The sequence below is a fragment of the Leptonychotes weddellii genome, chromosome 4, assembly GCF_054177405.1.
Source record: "Leptonychotes weddellii isolate Sample4059 chromosome 4, ASM5417740v2, whole genome shotgun sequence".
NCBI classification, from domain to species: domain Eukaryota; kingdom Metazoa; phylum Chordata; class Mammalia; order Carnivora; family Phocidae; genus Leptonychotes; species Leptonychotes weddellii.
The window spans coordinates 161,835,649-161,851,018 of record NC_138372.1 but is presented as its reverse complement, the minus strand read 5'-3'; the positions used below and the strand labels follow the sequence as shown (position 1 = coordinate 161,851,018).

Sequence of the window (15,370 nt, the reverse complement as noted above, 5' to 3'; positions counted from 1 at the left end):
CCTGCCGCCCTCCCCCTTCCCCGAGGGATGCGACGGGCCAGAGCCAGCGCCGCGCGGTCAGTCCTCGCGCAGGAAAAGGAGACAGCCAGAGATGAGCCGAGGAGGGAGCCTCAGCACCCCCCCTGCTCCAAATTAACTGTTTGGTGACTTGTTAGCCCCGAGGCTACCACCTCTCCAACCCTTCCGCGGGGCACCCCACCACCTCCCCGTCCCCCACACCTCCCCCTTCTTTGTCCCCGCCCCCAGCTCCGCCCCGGCTCCCCATCCCGGCGCAATGGAGTTCTCCGAAGGGCTCTGCTCCAGCTACAGCGGCTAACTTCGCACCCGCCGCCGCCGCCGGTCACCCTCGGCCAGTCCTCCTGCAGGCGCCGAGTCGTGGGTGTCCCGAGCCCAGTGCCGCAGCCAGGACCCGCCCGGCGCGCAGCAGAAAGAAGCACGGCGCCCAGGCGCCTCTTGGAGAGCAAAGGCTGCGCCAAGACGCTGAGCCGAGGAGCGGCCGAGAAGCCTGAGCCCGAGAAGGGGGCTGCGTGGCTCAGAGCGCCGCGGCTTCTGCGGACACCGAGCCACCGCCGCCGCGCACCCCAGCTGCGCGGTTTGGCGGGAGGGCGGCGCGCAAGGACGCAGGGGTCTGCGGCAATCTTCCCGACGCCCTTTGCCCCGAGGAGCACTATGACCTGACGCGCGGGGCCTCCCGTGCAGGGCTCGCGCGACCCGGCGGCCGGGGATACCAGGGCTCGCCGCCCAGCTCCCGCCAGGCCGCCGTGGGGTCTTTGGGACCCCTTCCCCAGCTGCCTCCTCCTGGCTCTGCGCCTCCCCGCCTGCGGCCCGGCGCCATGGAGCTCTCCGATGTGCGCTGCCTGAGCGGCAGCGAGGAACTCTACACTATCCACCCGACGCCCCCGGCCGGCGACGGCGGGAGCGGCTCGCGGCCGCAGCGGCTGTTGTGGCAGACGGCGGTGAGGCACATCACCGAGCAGCGCTTCATTCATGGGCACCGGGGCAGCGGCGGCGGCAGCGGGAGCAGAGGCTCCGGCAAAGCCTCGGACCCTGCAGGCGGCGGCCCCAACCATCACGCGGCGCAGCTGTCCGGCGCCTCGGCGCCGCCCCTCTACTCGCTGGGCCCCGGGGAGAGAGCGCACAGCACTGGTGGCACCAAAGTCTTCCCGGAACGCAGCGGGAGCGGCAGCGGCGGCGGGGGCGGGGGCGATCTGGGCTTCCTGCACCTCGACTGCGCCCCAAGCAACTCGGATTTCTTCCTCAATGGGGGCTATAGCTACCGAGGGGTCATTTTCCCCACTCTGCGCAACTCCTTCAAGTCCCGGGATCTGGAGCGCCTCTACCAGCGCTATTTCCTGGGCCAGAGGCGCAAATCCGAGGTGGTGATGAACGTGCTGGACGTGCTGACCAAACTCACCCTCTTGGTCCTCCACTTGAGCCTGGCCTCGGCCCCCATGGACCCGCTCAAGGGCATCCTCCTGGGCTTCTTCACTGGCATCGAGGTGGTGATCTGCGCCCTGGTGGTGGTCAGGAAGGACACCACCTCGCACACGTACCTGCAGTACAGCGGCGTGGTCACTTGGGTGGCCATGACCACCCAGATCTTGGCAGCAGGCCTCGGCTACGGGCTTCTGGGTGATGGCATCGGCTACGTTCTCTTCACGCTGTTTGCCACCTACAGCATGCTGCCGCTGCCGCTCACCTGGGCCATCCTGGCCGGCCTGGGCACCTCGCTGCTGCAGGTGGTCCTGCAGGTGGTCATCCCCCGGCTAGCGGTCATTTCCATCAACCAGGTAACTCCGGCCTGCCTTGCTCTTCACCCCCCACCCCCCACCCCCGCACTCCCCTGGGTTATTTAGAAATAGCTTTCAGAGAGGCCGGCTTTCCTGGCTCATTTGGAGGCCCCTCCCCCAGCCTGGCACAGTGCCTCGCACTTGGGAGGTCCTGGGTGTTGGTGGGATGGTATTTCGCTCATCTTAGAGGAGTTGGAACTAAATGATCTCTAAAGTTTCTTCCAGCCCTGCCCTTCTCTTCGGCTTCTGTGAGTAATTCTTCTCTGACATCAGCTAAGAAACAGCCTTCTTTCTGCTCTGCACATGCCCCCAGGCCCTGTAGTCTCTGGAGCAGGAAACAGAAGGGGAGGAGAAGCACCCCGATTTAGAAGATGACCCACTCCTTAACAGCTTTTGGTGTTGTAAGGGACTCTGGGATTCAGAGTTGGGTTTCTGTGTATCTCTGTACCACAAACCCTCAGTTCTAGAAGTTAATAGCATTTTTTGAACACATAGCAATTGTTGGTGGGGACCCTACATATGTTATATCGTCCAGTTCCTCAGTCCCATGATACGTATTTTACTTGGGAATTCTTTACTGCTTTGGGGTTCTAAGAGGATATCTTCTCTTGTAGGATCCGAACCCAGTGCTTTGTATAGATCAGCCTCATCTGGGACCGGTAGGGTAGGCAGGGACGTGTCTTTGGCAAAGAATGCAAGTTTTGCTTGATTGATAAAGGATATTTTGATGTAGATGGTCTGAAATATGTAGGTGGAACCTGATCCTCCGTCGCTTTTCTTCCTTTCTTCCTGTCTTTCCTGCTAAATGTGGATGTGTTTCTGGGAACAGTGTTCCCATGGTCTGTGAAGGAGAAGGTAGATGGTGATTTTATTGTTGAAATTCGTTCACATCAATAGATAATTAATGGTCTGGAACTTTGTTTGCCAAATGCTTGATAAGTAGCAGGAGACTGAATTTGGGGGCTTCTCCATAAAAATGAGGGAAACATGTCAGCTGAAGTGTTTCCACATAGGAGGCTGACAAGAGGTGCTCGGACAGGGGCCTGGTTTTTATGTTTCTGCTCTAGGCTCAGCCTCTGTGCCTTTGGCTCTATAGGAAGCTTAAAAACTCCTCTTCCTTGTGTTCGGGTTTGAATATATCGTTGAATAACCAGGTACAACACCTCCAAAAATGGCTTGTGGTTTCTGGAACACAGACACCTATAGAAGGCTTTACCCATCATTGACCCTCTGGGTTTCTAGTGGATTTGGGATTCTCTCTCTTCTCTGATGGTTCTGTATCCATTTGCTCAGGTTACTTATCTGGTTGGCTGCTTTTACAGTGCTTTTTGAAGTCTCCCTGGGTAGAGCAGAGTATTATAAAGTACATGGCTGTGATCATCAGACATGAAATGGAGAGATGAGAGCCTCTTTGAGCAGGGGCTGACCAGCTGAACTTGTCCTTATAAGACAGTAATGAATGTTTTCTCGAAATCACTGTGAACCTTTAATACCCACATCTGATAAAGTCTCAATTTGGGATTGTGTAAAATATGTCTTCAGAACTGTGTTTCTCAGTCTTCACGCGTGGATCTGAACCCCACTAGCCTCTGAAAGTCTCAATTTCTTCCAAGCCCTCCTCCTTTTTTGCACTTTCTTTATTATGTATCTCCACATCATCAGACTCTCCTTCCCCATCTTGCTCCTTTTCCCCTTCTCTTCCTCCTCTTTTTCCTTCTTCTCCTCTTTTTTCCTTATCTTTTTTCACTATGAGTCATTTTCACGATATATCACAGGTATCTGCTCATTTGCAGAAAATCCCACTGATCATAACCCACTGCTTTCCATGCAGTAGCCTTCCTTAGTACACATTGTTGAGAGACTTCATCAAGTAAGTTTGAATAGTATTTAGAATAACAACATCCCAAGTGGCAAATGATGAATATTTTCAAAGTTCTAAGTATAGAGACGCTTTGCTTGCCAAATGAATCCAGAAAGTAAATTTTGGCTTCATATTTGTTTTATGCTCTACTCAAATACTACCAGATGGGAGAAGATTAAAAATAACCCTAAAATGTCTTCCCACTTCCATCCCATGATAAACAGTCCTTCGCTGGAAAACCAAGGTCCAGGTACCTGCAAACCAAGCTCACTTGACTTTCTGTTTGGGTAGTAGTTGTAGATGAACTGCAGTTTCCCAGTGGAATCAGCTTTTACCAGACTCCTGGGAACAGCCAGAGCGCTCTCCTCTCACTTCAGGTGCTGAAAAGACCCTTGTGGCTTTGGTTACCAAATGTTTTCCTTTGGCGCCCTCTAGAGGTCCAAGCTTCTTTCTTAGATCTTGCAGGTGGGTGAAGTGGAGAATTAATAGCTTTTAAAATCATCTTTGATTTTTGAATAGGTACTGTTTAGGAACATACAAGGCATGCCCTGCTAATGACCTCTTATAGCAATTAGAATAACATCCTAACTCCTTCCCATGGTCACCCGGTCCCCTTACAAACTGGTTGCTCCTTCTCTCTATAATTATGTTTCCTTCTGTTCTCCTCCTCAGGCTCCAAATACACAGTACCTTTTCCTGCTTTCAGAGATCTTGAGCTCTTTCCCCACTTCTTAGCCTTTGTGCTTGCTGCCTAGAATGATTTTTCCCAGGTCTTCCCATTATCCTGGACGCAGTTCACGCGCCACTCCCTAGTGCTTGGCTTGTTCTGTTTTCTCCTAAGCACGTACACTGTCTGAAATTATTTTATTTGTTTATATTTGTTCTGTTTCTTCCCCCACCCCCACCCCCACAGGAACATAAACATCACCTAAGGGCGTAGACGTCTATGTGTTTACCAATTTATGCTCATCACCTAGAAAAATGCCAGGCACCCAGCATACAGACACTGAATAAACAAGACTGTTCAGTGCAGAGGTAATATAAAATATCCAAGCCCCCTCCACTGTGCTAGTGAAAGTTTTCCATGTACACAATCACATGTAAGTTGTATGTTTGTAAGGCAGTCTTTTATACATAAACGCCCTTGGCAAAACGAAGGCACAATGATAATCCTTCACATACGCACAATGCTTTACATGTAACTAAGGGCCTTTACATACATTATCACATCTGATGATGACAAACAGATGGTATCCTTCATTTTCATTTCATAGAAGAAAGAACAAATTTCTGGGAACTTTAAAGAGACATCCCAAAGACGGTGAGCCCAAGTGGTGAGAACACGATTCAAATCCTAACTCCAAAGTCATTCATTCTTAAGAAACCTTCTGAGAGTTTCTTTCCAAACCTACATTTGAATTGACTCAGCGTGAGGAGTACCTGTTTCACTACTCAGGAGGACAATACCCAGTATAGCACACGAATGAACGTATAGTGAAAAAAGCCAAAGGGAAATCATGAGAGAAAAATGTCTGAATTTCTAGGCATGAACTCTTTGTGGCTAGCTCATCATCTTGCTCAGTTGGATACAAACTTGTCAGGTGAAGGCCATTGACACTGGAATATCATCTTTCTCCACATTTATCTTGATTCCCATTAGTGGATGGCTCACATTTAACTTAACATTTTCAAGAAGCAAGAAGCTACATGAGAGTGTGAAGTCAACACACCTCAGCAACTGTTCCACTTACTGAAAATGCCATTTTCAAAAGTAACAAATGAGTCAATGATTGCCTTCCCTTTACCCAAGCTACGAGAATCTGTTTCTGTTCTTTTCCTCCCGGCGGAAATTACATCCGTGGCTTGACAGGGTAACAACCAAGCTGCGAATCTCGGCAGATGCCCTATATGAAGAGACAGGGCCTTGTGTTCATTTAGATCATCATGTGCTTTCCACTGTGGACACAAGATGCAACTGGAAAAGGGCCACCCAGGAGGTCCTTGCCATCAGCACGGAGATAGCTTATGTTTTCTCCCCTCGGTGAACCGTGAGACCTAAATCATGGATTTCCCACCCAAACTAAGAGGTATTGTCCGTGGCAGATAAATAGGATCACCCATGTATGTTCTAGGTCCCAGGTGGGGATTGGAGATACAGAGGAACCTTCAGAAGGTTCAGAGCTCAGTTCAAAGTGTTGCTTTTCTATTCACCCTGACAAAGCTCAACTACAGGCAACACGAGGGCTGCAGCCATTCCTTCCTCAGGATGCCTCATCCACCTCAAGTTAAATCTGCTTCATGTCAGGTCACCAATAGGAGTGCCTTTGTCCAGAGACGACAGATTTTTTTCTCCACATCTTAAATTGTTTATCCTGCCAGGTCACTTTGTCCATCTAAACCTTGATTACAAAATCAGGTAATATGTATGAATAAAATATTAATAATAAGGGTCTTATTTGCTAGGTTCTTTCATGGCTCAGGTAAATCCTAAGGACTGTTGCTGTAATTCGCATTTTACTCAACCTTAATTGCTGGTGACGGTAATGTGAGCTACTTCACATTTGAAACTCATCTTGTTCTCATTCTTCAGCTCATTTGTGATAAAATGGTGAAGATCATTTGGTTATTGGAAAACTGAGAGGCAGCAATATTTAACCAGAAAGATCCCTGCGTTATGTTTCCTCTTGGGGATTCTGAAATGTTAAAGCTTGTGGCTAATTAGTGTTCTGTACCTCTTGGTGAGGCAGATAAGCAGAATTGTCAGAGTGAAGGTGATTTCTCCAAGATAACTCTAGGAGCAAAATCAGCCAGGTATGCAAATCCAGGTTAGTTAGTGCTCAAGGTCATGCTGTCAGGTCTGAATTTCCATGCAGCATTTTCTTTACTGTCTTACACAAATCCCATCAAATAACAGAGCTAGAGCCAGAAAAAAATACTGATTAAATCATGATCATTAAACTTGACTAATAATGAGGGACTTTTAGCTTACATTTGGCCTTTAAAAAATCCTTTGGGAGAAAGTGCATTGTTTGTAGGGGTAAGATAGTGGTTAATGGTATGAGCTGGTTTGGGTCAGGTGAGAAGCAGCTTTTGTGCATGCTTTAGAATGCATTCCTGCTGATTTAGGGGCGCCTCGGTAGCTCGGTTGAGTGTCTGTTGATTTCCACTCAGGTCATGGTCTCAAGGTTGTGAGATCTAGACCCGCAGGGGCTCCGCATTCAGCGGAGAGTCTGCTTGAGATTATTTCTCTCCCTCTCCTCTCTCTGCCGCTCCCCCTGCATGTTCACGTACGAGCGCACTCTCTCTCTCTCAAAATAAATAAATATTTAAAAATATAGAGAATGCATTTCTGATTATTTAAATGAAGGATTGGCTTCACAGTAAACACAGTCAGTATAATAGAATCACCAATATCTCTCCCCCCATTTGTAAAATTTAAACATAAGTGTATATTCTGTGTTCTTTGTCTAAATCTGCCAACTCAAATCAAATCAAAGGAATTGTATGACTACTTAATGTACAGCAAATGGCATGTAATTTAAATCATCCCAATTTGGTGGTTAGTATTAAGGTAAGTGCTCAATTCCAAAACACAAAATATCCGTTAAATGAGTGTAACTGGGTTTCTATTTAATTCACCTTGCTAGCTATGGTGTGCATTTTTTAAAACTCCAGATAGAAACTCCGTTTCTGTACATTTTCCTTTAGCAAATTCATATAGGCTTAAAAAAAAATAATTGCAGTGTCCCAGCATGTCTCAGAAAATGTCTTTCAAAACCAGATTTGACTGTCACCATTCCCAAGAGGTTCCTCTGAATGCCAGGAAATGGAAATATTACTTTTTCATTCTTGTGAAAAATGCCCAGAGACTTTTTGGTTCTAATCCTTCCTTCCTTCCTCCCTCCCTCCCTCCCTCCCTTTCTCCCTCCCTCCAGCTCTCCCTCCCTCCTTCAATCCCTTCCTCCCCCCCTCCAACTTTTTTTGTGTGTGATGGAGATGTTAGGCTTTGCAAAGGATATTTTTAATGACTGCTGGAGTGACCAGTTCAAGTCCTTCAGCCCTGTCCTGTACCCCCCTTGGCCCTAGATGTGCAAATAAGCTTGGTGCCTGTGTATTTAGAGATAGTTGTAAAATGATTGTAAGTTGTGTGCTTTGCAAGATTGAATTATGAATTTGTTTTCCTTCATATCCGGTAATGTCACCTGACCGGTATCAGCGGGTCAGAGCATAATTAGATCAAAACCGGGAAGGCTGGGAGGACTTTTCCTTCTGGCGCAGCTGCTGCGATGTCGTGCTAAGTAGGACAAATGCATTAGTCATATTTACACCTTGATGATTGATGGCACTGTAAGAGCTCATCAAAAATAAGTGAAACCAAGTATAAAAAGGAAAGACTAAAAAAACAAAGCTTGTCCCACAATCAGTGTTGCTGGTAACGTGTAATCAGAGGATTCTACTACAATCATGCTGCCGTGACATTTCACTGTTGTCTAAATATTTCTTGAGATGCTAATTTATTCATTTCACAAGTATATCTCTTTTAGTTGATCCTACATGGGTTTATTTTCAGAACATAGGAGACACTTGCAACATTCCTCTCAAACCTTTCCTCTTACCCACAAATGGGCACAATATTAATCCTTCAAGAAACCAGCAGGTCTAGAATCTTCAGCTGGACAGCATATCAGTTCACTTGACGTATGGCTTTTGAAGCGCGTTCTTTGCTTTCCCTGGGCTGAAAATCAAGGTAACAGAAACTGAAGGTTGGCAGATTTCTATGGTACATAGATTTGAACCTTAGTTAGCAAGAGGTTGGATCCTGGAAATAATGTCTTCCTTGGCTTTTCTCGGGGCCTGAGTGCAGGAACGCCACCTCACCCAGCCAGCCACGGCAGAGCAGTGGACGCCCGGACCATCTGCCCTGTGCTTTCCCAGGAAATGTAATTGGATTTACACACTCAAATTATATCAGGCGCGTTTTGTTTATGAAGGACTATTTTAAGGAGTCAGGTCAGTTAAGCAGCGCTTGGAAGCCAGCTCTTCTCACTGCAAGATTTCACTGTCAGCCCTGCAGGGTACAGAAAGAACAAGGCAGATTAATTAACCACTGAGGTGCCAGACATTCCGAGGGAGGCCAGGCCATAGCCTGGTAGGAATAAAAGCCATGCTATCTGTAAATACAACCGTGTGACCACCTCCCTGACCAACAAACTGGGGTTATAACTCAGTGTGTTGTCAGATAAACCTGCCAGTCCTTGTTTCTTGGATATCTGTGATTTGATACTTGAATTTGAATTCGCTAGATCATGTATTTTCATATGTGCAATATCTTACACATTGCTTAGCTCCTGGGGGTTTCTCTCCCTTTCATCCCATGTCTTGCCTTCTATGCCAAGATGTCTTTGAGGCACAAAATTCTCCGAAATCAGCAAATGATAAAATTCTACATGGTGAGGGACATGAGCTAGATGTGAAATTAAATCACATTAATGGGGTTTTTTTTAGGAGGAAACTTTAAAAACTGCCCTCTCTATGTAGAGTGCATACCGGTATAAAATTTTCATATAAAGCAAGAACCGTTGCCACTTCCTTGTGTAAACAACACATCTTTTCCTGTGTCAGCTACCTTTCCAGTTGACTGGAGGAAACCATTTCAAATCTTTTTTTTTTTTTCTTTTTGGGATTATGTGTTGAATACACACGATTGTTTATAAAACAGAGATGACCAAGGATTAGGGAGTGCATAATCAAAATATATATATTTCTTTAACTTAGAACATGGGAAGATGAAGTGCCGCATAAACAATTTAACAGAACAAGACCAAGAAAAAAGGAAGAACCCTCGGAAACCTAGGGATACAGGGATGTAGAAGAGATATGGTGGGTGTTCCCAAATGTCTGGGGTGCTGTCATGGTGAAGAGAGACTCGTTATTTTACGTGTCTCCTCGGGGACAGAATACAGATCAATTGATGGCCCCTATAGTGTGAGAGATTTGGGTTCATCTAAAGTCGAGATTTTAAAACAAACAGACCTGCCTGGGGGACTGCTTTTTAAAGTGATGAGCTCCCTGTCATGGGGATTCTTCAAGGGAGAGTTGTACAGCAATCCATCAGGGATGGCCTAAAGTAGATTCCATACCAGGCAGACTTTTCCTTAAGGTCAGTTGAAAGCCATTGGCGTTCATCTCCAAGCCATCAAGGCCTCTTTGTAGACAGGAAAAAGGAGAAGGCAAAGGGCAAAAGGCAACAGGTTAAGATGGCCAATGGGCATTTGCCAACTGAATGGGTTGCCCTTCTAGGAGCTCTTCTGGATCCCTGCCCAATGACATCTGTACATTTTGGGGACCAGAATACTGACACATAGCCACTCCATGGGTAAGACAGGGTGGCAAAAATAGATGAGATTTTACTGCATCTCAAAAAGTCAGGATTGTATAGGAAGAAGGAGAGAATGAGGAGTGAGTAGGTAAGTTGTTCAACAAATATTTGTTGACTGCCTGTTGGGTTCTAGGTTCTGGAGCCCAGCTGTGTACTGGACAGTCAAAGCTAATGCTTTGACTGGAATTTGGTTAATATTTGACTGAAATTTGGGAGGGAGTTTGTGACTCTTGGTGCGGAGGTAGGGAGGTTTGTACCTGGTTCTTAGAATACATCTGGAGGGGCGTCTGGGTGGCTCAGCCGGTTAATCATCCAGCTCTTGGTTTCGGCTCAGGTCATGATCTCATGGGTCATGAGATCGAGTCCTGCATCAGGCTCATTATTCAATGGGGGGAGTCTGCTTGAAAGATTCTCCCTCTGCCTCTCCCCTGCTCTCTCTCTATCTCAAATAAATAATTTTTTTAAAAAAGACACGTCTGGAACACAGAATTCAGTAGAGATGCAAGTCTTTGGCTTTTTTTTCTATAGATGTGTAAAGCTTAAAAAATCAAAGCTGTGGTGGGATGCTTTCAGGAGTTGTGTGAAAGGAAAGGTCAGATTCTAGAAGACATTGTGGACGGGTGTGGATCTTCCTTCTTAGTGAAGAGAGTGTACGGGGACCCAAGAAAGGGCTAGAGGATTGGTCATTTAAGTAGTTCCTTTCCACAAACTGAATGCATCCCAAGCCTGGACTAGAAGATGTGGCAGGAGGGAGTGTCTGCCTCACGCTGGGGAGGGTCAGGCTGGTCTGCAGCTCTGGGCACACCCAGTTAGTCTGTGTTCACAGTAATAACCTCAGCTAAAAATTTGGGAGCTGCAGGAGACCCATTCCCACCCACAGGTAGGCAGACCAGGTACTTAGGTAAAGCTCAAATCCCTCTCCTTGGTACATTGTACACCCTGCATTTGTCCCCTATCAGAGCAATGTCATAATATTCCCTGGGAGCCCCTTGAGCTCAAGGGCAGTATTTTACTCACCTCTATGTTCCTAGCATATAGCATAGCACTTGGCCCATGGAACAGTTCTGAGCATGGTATTTTTAAACAAATGGAATGAATGAATGTTACATGACCCCCTCCTTTCCTCTGGCCCCCCACCCAGAATCACACAGTTATCAACAGGGAATGAGTAACCAGTGAGAGAAGAGAAATTAGTTTCTCTAAGAAAGAAGAGAGAAATCAGAAGAGGAGGTCAGTGAGAAACCAGAAAACACATCAAAAGTTACCCCCTTCTGAAGTGCTTTGGGCTGGAAGCCCCAAGCTGAGTTTTTGCTAGACATGTGTTTAAAAAGTTATAGTAGACAACATGAAGAAAAATCCCAAGTGATCATCTAGATCATTTAAGTCAAAAAAGAAAGAAAAGGGAGAAAGAGGTGGGGAAGTACAGGCACCTAGAATATCCATTAAGTGTTTGTCCATTCGTGAAAATTTTAAATGGGTCAGGCCCATCCCCACAAAATAGAGTCCTAACAAGGGGCTCACCTCATTCACTTCCTTCTTGGTTCTTCAGTACCTTGGCTCTGAATCCCAGCACCAACACCTTGCTCAGGTATTCTTTGAACACATCCCAAATGGCCCCTTTGGCCTGACTTCTTGTCACCAGTCAATGTTCACCTTCTAGCTTCATACAGGTGCAGCTGTGGGCAAGAGGCGCTCTCATCTTCAGACCTCATTTCTGTCACTCCACACCAGCAGGGCTAGTCTGCCTCACTCCTAAGGGGAGAACATTGCACAAAACTGGTTGACTTTGCTGAGCATGGTGTACAGATCATTGCTTAGACTACTGTTCATTCCCCTCAGCTTAAAACTTAGCACAGAAAGGCCAGTTTGTACCCTAACTGGATCAGTTTATCTGTATATTGCCTCACGGCAAAATCAAGCCTGATTTTAGATGTTGGAGTCCAATGCAATTAACTAAAACAGTCATCATGAAGTCCCTTAAAAGGATGAATTAAGTCTTCCCTTTTTGGAATTATCCCACCTAATTCCTCTTCTCTACTGTCAATTAGTTCAAGAAACAAAGTCAAAATCAAGAACAGCAAGCTTGTTTTCTTTTAAGTTCAAAGTCAAACTCCCCTCATTACTTGGGTGAGCTTTCCTCACCTGTTGGTGGTGGGCAGTGCATATGAAGATGGGTTCATGACCCCAACAGTCAGTTTCCGATGAACAGAGTCCCCCTCCTTCTCTATTTAAGAGACAGATCTAGTTCTTCCCTTTTACCAAGTGAATAATCGCATCATAAGCAGTCCTTGGGGCCCTGCCCATGCCATTTCAGCCGGAGACCAACTCAGCTCTGTCAATGGACAGTTAGAGATATTTTTGAAACCATACATGTCCTTAAAACAAATTCTCATCCTATTTTTGCCATGATTTTTTTTTTTTTTTCCTAGCGACTTTGACCAAATGGCTTTGGCTTCTTTGGCCACGCGTTTCTTTATGCCTAAAAGAGTTTTGTGAGTAGTGGAGAGAAATACAGGATCACAAAGGGTTCCCAGGACCCCAGACCAAGTTAGGTATTCCTGCTCTGCTGACCGCATCACCCTTTCTCTGCCCATGTGTCCTGCCTCATGCTGCTGTCATTGGTCTCCATGTTTCTCTCGCCAGCTGGGCCATGAGCTTCACAAAGCAGGTGTTGTACTGGAGCCGTGGTTGAGTCTCTGTGATAAAGTCTAGTGCTGCTTACATTCTCTTCCTTCTTAGATGCTTCAGTTCTCCTCGTCAGTGTTGGGGCTCCTTAAATTTCCATTGCACATATCTCCTTGTTACCTCACTCCATACATCCCCCTGGGCAATCACTCCCTTCCTCCATTACTGACCATGGACCTAGGTGCTGCTTACTCCTAAATCTGTATCTCTAGCCCAGTTTTCTTGGCTAATTACCAGGCCATTTAATGACCTGCTGGGCACCTCCAGTTAAGGGTCTCACAGGGAGCTCAATCTCAACAAATCAAAAATCATCAGCCTCCCACCCAGCATCTGTGTGACTGCCTGATGGTGTTGTCTTCCATCACTGGGATCTGTCCATAGCTCTCCATCCTTCTCCTCCTTGCTGTTCCAGTGCAGCATGATCACTCAGTTTTGTCAATCCCTGTGCTCCTCCAAGCCACCCCTCACCCACCAGGGAGTAGGCTTCTCCCAAATTCAAGTCATTTCACCCCTTGTGCCTGAGGGTAAGTTCCACAGTTGAACACATCCCCAGTTTCCTGACACCTTGTGCTGGCTTACTTCTGCGTCTGCTTTCTGGGGCAGTTCTTCTGTCGTCCTGTCCCTTCCCTGTCTGCTAGTACTCACACAGGGGTCACCAGCTCCAGGAAACCTCCCCTGTGCCCCTTCTCCAAGACACGTGCCATCTTAAGAACAAATGGCATTTGTTTCATCGGAGAATCATATGTGCTTGTTGGATTTTGAGAATCTGAGCTCAGATGAGGTGTTTAAGGGAGGAGGGGTAGGCAGACACTATGGAATTTGACAGAAAGATAAACAGTCTTTCGAGCAAGACTCTTTCAATGGGTCAGTACATGTATGGAGGGCTGCCATGAACCAGACCCACCCATATCACTGGAGAGCACTTGAGTGTGAGCCCAGTGCAGGATGAGGATTCACACCGCCTGGGATTGATTGCCATTGGTTATGTTAGGACACCAATAAGGGTCTTAATCTTTCTGCACCTCACTTTCTTCAGCTGTAAATGGGAATAATAACATTAGCCCAGAAACTTGTTGAAGAGATGAAATAGACATGGAATATTTAGATCTGGGCTGGTTCATAGAATTGCACAGTACATTTTATTTTTTGTTGTAACTTAATTTTTAAAACTAACCACCTTTTCTATGGAGTCCTCTGCCGTGAGGAGTCCTTTCCCAGGCTTTACCTTTCTAAACACCTGTGTACGGCAGACCAATGCTTGCAAACTTTAATATGCGTAGAAATCACCTGGAGGTCTTGGTACAGCCTTTGGATTTAGGAAGGGGGTTCCAAGAGTCTGCATTTCCAGCGAGTGCCCAGGTGCTGCATGCTGCAAGCCTGTGGATCTAGTTTGGGGAGAAAGACCTCACCTTCTCTGCAGTGGTTTCCCTGACACTCCACTGATGGGCTTAGGTCCCTGACTCCGGGTTGTCCTCATTCTCTTTACATCCCCCCATCATTTATTGGTTCATACGTCTGTTTAACCTTTTATCTGACAGATAAGTATGGAGTACCATTGTGTGGTGAGGTCAAGAATGCACGATCCTGGTATTAAATGGATTCTAATCTAGAGTGAGAGCCAGCCATCAATCAAATAATGACCTAAGCATGTGACTCATTTCAAACTGAGTTAAGTACTTTTAAGCCAGGTGATGTGGTTTGGTGCCAAGCTATGACTAGGTTGAGGCTAGGAAGGCGTCCAGGGTACAGAGTTTAAAGAGGCACTTGCTGTCAGGAGCCAACCCCGCGATGTAGTGAATCCTACACATCTAGCTTGCCTCACCCTATCTTGGCCCTGGTTTCTCTTTCAAAGGAGAAACCTGACTTGGGCTGAGATAAGGAAATTCCTCTTGATTAAGACCTGAAAGGGGAAAAGGGGCTGGCGGGTAAAATTGGAACTATGGCATCTTTATTTATTTCTACTACTAAAACACGTGCTCTCCGAGGTTGATCTCTCTTTGTGTATATCTCTGGACTAGACATTGGCACATCCCAAGGGAAGCTTGCAGCAGAGGCTTACCGAATAAATCCCTGAACCATCACCTTAGCATGGGTATGGCTGCTTCCCTTCTCCTAGCGAAGGATGCTGAGCTCAGAGTATTACGTCATTTCCCTTTTGGTCATGGCGCTAATAAGGGATTCTCAGCCACATCTGTCTCATTTCAAAGCTACCCCTGGATTTGATGGTCTTTTAAAGCCGCTTTATCTCAATTAACTCTGCTAGTTTCAGAGGCAATGAGTTAAAAGTAATAAAGAAGAGGAAAAACGAGATTCGTATTCCAAATGGTAGCAGTGCTTATAACAGTGGTCTTGCTCCATGGAGCCACATTGTACTGAAATAGCACCTCAACCGTCGTCAAAAGACTGACCCCAGATTGTGCATCCAAAGTGGTAAAACTTCGTACAGACTACTCCACCTGTCTTGGCCTCAGAATGAATTCCTTACAGCTCTAAAAGTCTGTCACCATGAAATGATTTCTGAGGTTCCTCCCAGCTGTAAAATTTTTACTCCCGTGAATTACAGGGAATGCGAATGTGGGGATTTGTATACTTTTCTGGTTTGTTCGGCTCCCAAGATCAGATAATGACATTTCTTTTTTAAATTTTTTTTTTTTT

The 15,370-nt window shown here is 46.4% G+C and overlaps 1 protein-coding gene across 1 annotated transcript in view; it reads left to right on the top strand.

Annotated features, from left to right (window-relative positions):
* The first annotated feature begins 330 nt into the window (after nt 1-330).
* Nucleotides 331-15,370, top strand: part of ADCY8 (adenylate cyclase 8) — a 208,661-nt gene continuing 193,621 nt past the window's right edge. Inside the window, exon 1 of the mRNA XM_081817142.1 lies at nt 331-1,790. Coding sequence (XP_081673268.1) covers nt 834-1,790 — 957 coding nt within the window. The 5' untranslated portion in view covers nt 331-833. The remainder of the gene's footprint in view (nt 1,791-15,370) is intronic.